General features: G+C 34.7%; 1 protein-coding gene across 4 annotated transcripts; it reads left to right on the top strand.

The window, feature by feature from the left end:
* The first annotated feature begins 4,815 nt into the window (after positions 1–4,815).
* Positions 4,816–6,255, top strand: LOC106343806 (NAC domain-containing protein 5-like). Of its 4 annotated transcripts, XM_013783127.1 has the most exons (5): positions 4,816–5,091; positions 5,169–5,428; positions 5,518–5,823; positions 5,911–5,990; positions 6,086–6,176. In XM_013783127.1, the coding sequence occupies exons 1-5, from the start codon at positions 4,935–4,937 to the stop codon at positions 6,087–6,089; spliced, it is 807 nt and encodes a 268-aa protein (XP_013638581.1). In that variant the 5' UTR covers positions 4,816–4,934; the 3' UTR covers positions 6,090–6,176. The 4 variants fall into 4 exon arrangements, with proteins under 4 accessions (XP_013638581.1, XP_013638580.1, XP_013638579.1 ...); XM_013783126.1 differs by lacking the exon at positions 5,911–5,990 and having other exon boundaries at positions 6,086–6,255; XM_013783125.1 differs by having other exon boundaries at positions 5,911–6,247.

Raw genomic sequence — 6,255 nt, 5'->3', positions numbered from 1 at the left:
GAAGTGTAACAAAAAAAATTACCTTTAACTCTTCGTTTTGTTTAAGTTATGTGTCGGTAAAAGATTAAAAAAATCTCTCTATCTTTTTAAATGTTCAATTTGAACCTTTTTATGCGAAAATCATAGGCAAATATAGGCAATTGGTTGGAATCTCTATATCTTTATATTCTTACAAATTTTAAATTTATTGTTTACTCTTCTGCAAGCAAATCAATTACCAAAGTAATAGATCAATTGGTTGGAATCAAATCTATTCTTATAAGTAGTGTAATTATGGTTACAGTTTCTATATTTAATAGGTACATTAAAGATACGACATTGAAGATATTATGTTTTGATTAATAGAAGATATTGGATTTTGAGTTTGTATTTATTGATTTGTTTTTTATAAAGCTTAGAAAATCAGCGGGATGATTGGTTGGTTGAAAACGAAAACTATAGGTGGTTTGACTATTGTACATCGATCGATCCATGATGTAAGTTGACTATATAAAACTTGAGCATGATCATTTCAAACTAAAGTATAGGTAGGTTATATGCATTTGTTATATTGTAGTTAATATATTTTAAATATTACATAAGTCAAGTGATTCACGTTTTCGTAAAAATAAAATTCAAATTCATTATTGGGCTGTACTCGTACGTAATAAGTTACGTTAAATATGATGTATTTTTAGGTTCATTTAATGACATTAAGTTTAAATTTGATTAAGGAAAACTCATTAATTTAACTGGAAAAGACAAACATTAAAATAGGTAGTTTAATTTAATTCTCAATGGGATGGAAGTGTAAATAAGTTAGAAAACTTAGGGGTATTTTTTAATGGGTACTTCTCTTTTAATAATATAGAAGTAGTTTCCAAATATTTAAGTAGCGTTTACATTTATTGGATATAGTGTAACCAATCAAATAATATCATTTCTTTTGTAATTGGTTGAACTATTAATTAAATATTATTTTTCTTAAAATAACAATTTTCTTAATATTAATACTTTTAGTCTAAACTAATTGCATTGTGAAAAGGAGCGAGTATATCTTAAAAAAAAGTGAATTTGTGATCAGAAGGTGGCAATACAAGACAAACTTGTGTTATTTCAATTGATACAACTCTAATCAAAGACGTACCAATCAACCTCCACTCATCTGTAGCCCTAACTAATCTCCACACATACACACAAAAAAAAAACTGCCTGTCAACCTTGCTAAAAATAAATCATTTAACAAAAAATAACAAGTCTTTTTTAAAAATGGAAATTCAAAAAGCTAAGTTCAAGTATTGAGAGAGATTGTGAGCTCAAAACTTATGAAAGCATGAAACGTTCACAATATATTTTTTTGAAGTATATTGAAAAAGAGCTAGAAAAATATATTTCTAAATTTGTTCAAACAAAAAAATAACAAGTCTTTTTTAAAAATGGAAATTCAAAAAGCTAAGTTCAAGTATTGAGAGAGATTGTGAGCTCAAAACTTATGAAGCATGAAACGTTCACAATATTTTTTTTTAAGTATATTGAAAAAGAGCTATAAAAAATATATTTCTAAATTTGTTCAAACAAAAATTTGCATCAAGCAGCCATTTTCTTGAAGCAGTTGAAACTTGAAACTGGTTGAGCCTTTGTCTAAAAGGAAGAGTCGTGTTAGTTCTGATGATCCCACGTGGCCCAATTAAATGGCCTATTTAGATTCGGTCGTTGTTAGCATTCAAAACTTTCCTGGCCCACTGACTTCACTGTTCCGTACATATTTTATAGGAAGATGGCAAAGAAAGTATTTCCCTTACAGTTGGCAACTAAAATGATTTCCTTATATAAAACTGTTTTTTTTTCTGGTCAAATTTCTTAAAGTTGTCTAAAATTCGAGTTCGCCCTTGTGTTTTGTCCGTGCATGTTTGTTTACTGACTGAGGTAACATATATATATATATATATATTTTTAATTAACAGAGGTAACATATATGTAAACGTTACCCTTTTTAACAGCCTCCAGTTATTTGATGAGAAGAAGAACAATGATACTAAGAGTTAGTCGTTCCGTTGTCCAAAAAAAAAAAGTCTTTCCGTAACATTTTTATAGTGTTAATAGAAGACTTTTTTCTCAAAAAAACATTTTTATAGTGTATACATGTTTTTAGTATTAGGAAAAGAAGTTCTACATCGGGTATTAAAAAAAATTATTAATAATATATAAGATAGATAGACCAGTTCTCTTATCACCAATAGGTGAATTTGTGATGAGAAATTGTTCCATAAAACCCGGGCCTTTCTAAAAAAAATATTGTTCCAGCAAAATTGTATCATCCAACCACAGAATATCAAACTTGTCCAATCCTCTTTAACGTTGCAATCAACGTCTACTCCTCCGGTCCTCCTAAACCCCACAGACAAGAAAATTACAGGTTTCAACAAAAAGGAAACAAGATTAACATCAAATCAGAGTGCTTAATTTTACTAATTTCTTACACCAAATTTTTTTACTAATTTCAAGAATCCCTTTACGTCCACATCATATGTTTGGTTGTCGTGTTGATGTTAAGTCCAAATCCCATATCAGACTACTGGTAGCTTTTTATTTTGCTTCCTCTATATAATAGCATATGTATAGAAATACTTGAACAATAATTTCTCATAGTAACAATAAATACTCTAGAAATCCAACTGATTAATCTATAATAATTTTACAGAATGTTTGTTGATTGTTTGCCCTGCAGCCCTATTATCTTAAATAACAAACGAAAAAACTAAATTAAATTGTGTGGATAACAGTATCTACTTCACTCTACTTTATGTATATACTGTTCTGTCATGCAATATACTGATAAAAAGTACTTGTATGCATGCAGCTATCTACTATCCAAATGAGTGGAATAGAAATATATAAATGTATATATTCTTTTTCCGTATCTTCTGCACATATTATTTGCTAACAAGTAATTGTATTTATGATTAAAGAAATTGTTAGATGTAAAAAGGTTTTATCATTTCACTTTAATTGCTTCCACTAGCTTTGTCTTATAAACAAAAGTCATGGTCCACCTCTTTTTGACTCTTCTTCATCAATGTGAGTCATAATTCATCATCTCTTAAAGATTTATGTCTGTGAAACTTTTGATACATAATAATATATTTTGTCAATGTCATAGAGTCTCTTTTAGTGTCCATCATATAGATGCAAATATATAACATGCAACCTTGATGTTTAAGTTCAAACCCCTTTTAAAAATATTATTGCTAACTTTTACTCCTTCCCGTTTGAGGCTTAATGGAATGAGCTGTAATAACTCTCTTTTTTTTTTCTTTCCAGAAGTCGCACATGCGTGACTTTTGATTATAATACTGAAAACTGTGTTAGAAATGTTATCTCTCACTCTAAGTTTACATATAGGTGGGTATATGCTTTCTTAATTTGTGTCAATTTATTTTGTATTGGTTTAGAAAAGTAAAAGAAAACTTAGTATTGGTATCTAAATCTACCTATCTAAATCCATATGAGATAGACTGGTGTCGTTAATAGGTTTTAGAAAACGCATAACTAGAGCGAAATCTTAGGACAATCTTGTAACAGGACATGAGATAACTGAACCCAAAAAAAGAAGGAAAACAAAAGGAGTTATATACATACATATGGGAGCCAGCTGCCGACCCCTCCTTATACATCTGAGCACACACTCTAACTGGACGAAATAAAAATAATAATTTAAATATACCGTACGATGTTTTTATTTTATTTTTTTTGAGCAACTAGCATTCATTTCATTTTAATAAAACATACAGAAAATTAAAATGAGTTTAGCCCAAAGCAATATGGAATAAGAGACAGGCTTTTGCAACAATCAAAGGGAGAAGATGCAGAGAAAGAAATCGCGTCGATGTCGGAGAGAACTCCGTAGAGTTCCGTCGTATGCCGGCGAGAGGAGATTGCTTGGACAAGCACTTGGGAATCTGATCGGATACAGATTGTAGAGTAGTTTTGCGAAGCAGCGTGGAGGAGAGCTTCTCTGATTGCAAGGGCTTCACCCATGTATGGTGAAGTGACCGCTGTTTGGACTTTTGATCCGCGATCCAATTCCATCTGATTACGGTCCGAGAAGATCCATGCCAGACCCGCCGTTCGTGATGTTGAAATCCAAGAAGCGTCGGTGTTACAGTAGATCTCCTGGTTATTAAGCGGCGAGTCTTCACGGGATCGGTGGAGATGTTGATGAGGAGGTCGCAAGCTTGGTGTGTGTTTGTGCTGATACGAGGGGGCTGGGCGTTCTCCCATTCTTTAAGGGTCAATATAGCTCGAAGAGTTGTTTCCTCTGGAGACTGCGACTTGTTCTCAAACACAAGCTGATTCCTCGCGAGCCATATAGCCCAGCAGATCCATGGGAAGGCATTCCCGGAAAAACCATAAGGTGGTAGAGGAATCCATCTCCAGCTTTCCTGTAGTATCTTGGTGAACGAAGCGTCTGGTGAATCACCAGTATCTAGTTGGCGACTCCAGGGTCCATTACTCCAGAACCGTACGATGTTTTGATCAAAATACAAAACCGCAAGCCTTTTTTGAGAAAACAAAACCGCAAGCCTTGGAACCTAAGCGTATCTACTAAGTTTATCTTACACGATTTAATTTATTTAATTTTATACAGTATAATTTTAGAATCGCCGCGCAGAATACAGCTCTTTTGATATTTATTATTTTTCTTTGGTAGTATAACGGGCCATCCACGCCACCGTTAAAAATTAACGGTAAATGTTAATTTGTTTGTATTACCAAAAAAAAAAAAGAAGAAGAAAGACGATATGTTATAAATAACGCAACTCACTTAGTATTTCTCTCCTCCCCACTTAACTTGCAGAACAACAACAATGGAGAAAGCTCTCTTCCGATCATCTTTCGTTTTTTAATACTTTGTTTTCGTTTTAAGCTAAACTCGTTTGTCCCCTACTAAAAAAATGGAAAATCGAGTGGGTTTCAGATTCATTCCTACGGACCAGGAGATCGTGGACTATTACATCAGGCTCAAAAACATCGGTGGTTCGGACACTAACCATGTCGATAAAGCCATTGGAGCAGTCGACATCTGTAGCTTCGATCCTTGGGAGTTACCTTGTAAGTCGTCTCAAAAGATGTTTGATTTCCACCGAACTTTTATATCGAATACTCCACTAATTAGTTTTCTGTCTTAGCCAAGTCACGGAGGGAATCGAGAGATCAGATTTGGTATTTCTTTTGTCGGAAGGACAACAGAGGAGAGAGACAGAGCAGAAAAACCAAGTCTGGTTTCTGGAAGAAAACTGGACCTACAATGGATATCTTCCAAAAGAGAGGAGATCGCGAGAAGATCGGTGAGAAAAGGGTTTTGGTGTTTCACTTGAGCGGTTGCAAATCGAAATCAGCTTGGGTCATGCACGAATACGTGGCTACCTTCTTGCCTCCTACTGATCACGTTAAGTTTCTTTTTTTTTCAAAACAAGTTTTGGCTTTCTCTTGTGATTGATTTCTGCTTTTGGGTCGTACGTATTTGATTTTGTGCAGATGACGTATACATTGTGTAAATTAAAGTTCAAGGGTGACGCCAGTGATTTACCTTCTTCTTCTGGTGCTGACGGCGGCGGCGACGGTGGTTGCGGCGACGGTGGTGGTGGTGGAGGTGACGGCGACGGCGGTGGTGGTGACGGTTATGATGGTGGTGATGGTTGTGGCGGCGTCGACGGCGACGGTGGTGGTGCTGGCGATTGTGATGGTGGTGGTGGCGGTGGCGGTTTTGATGGTGGTGGTGGCGGCGGTGGAGTTGATGAGCATAATCAATTTCTCATCACTCATAACTCTGGTGGATATGAGGTGGGGTCTCTATTTTTTTTTATTTCGGGCCAAGTCATAGAGAATCTGACAACGACTTCGTTTGTTTTTTATTTCGGGCCAAGTCAGTTTAATGTTTCAACCGATGATTTCAACTGTTTTCTCAATTACAATGATGATGAGGAGCAGGGGAATACTATGTTTATGCAGTACGATCGTAACACTTACAGACCAAACTGTCCCTAATTCTACTTTGTGCCACTACTCAAATCATTTTGTTGCTTCTAATTTGATATGATTCAAGGTGAGCAAAAGCAGTCTTGATGCCTCCAAGGAGAATATGATGATGTACAAGGGACTGAGATGGGAGAATACCATAAAATGGATCTAGAGGTCATCAACAACAAAAGAGGAAGTTTCTTTTACAGGAAAATCCGAAGATGCATCAAGAAAACTCTGCTATGTTCTTCTACC

This window comes from Brassica oleracea, chromosome C5 (genome assembly GCF_000695525.1).
Source record: "Brassica oleracea var. oleracea cultivar TO1000 chromosome C5, BOL, whole genome shotgun sequence".
In the NCBI taxonomy this organism is placed as follows: Eukaryota; Viridiplantae; Streptophyta; class Magnoliopsida; order Brassicales; family Brassicaceae; genus Brassica; species Brassica oleracea.
Note: the sequence above shows the minus strand (reverse complement) of the source record. Positions and strands in the feature narration are given on the sequence as shown.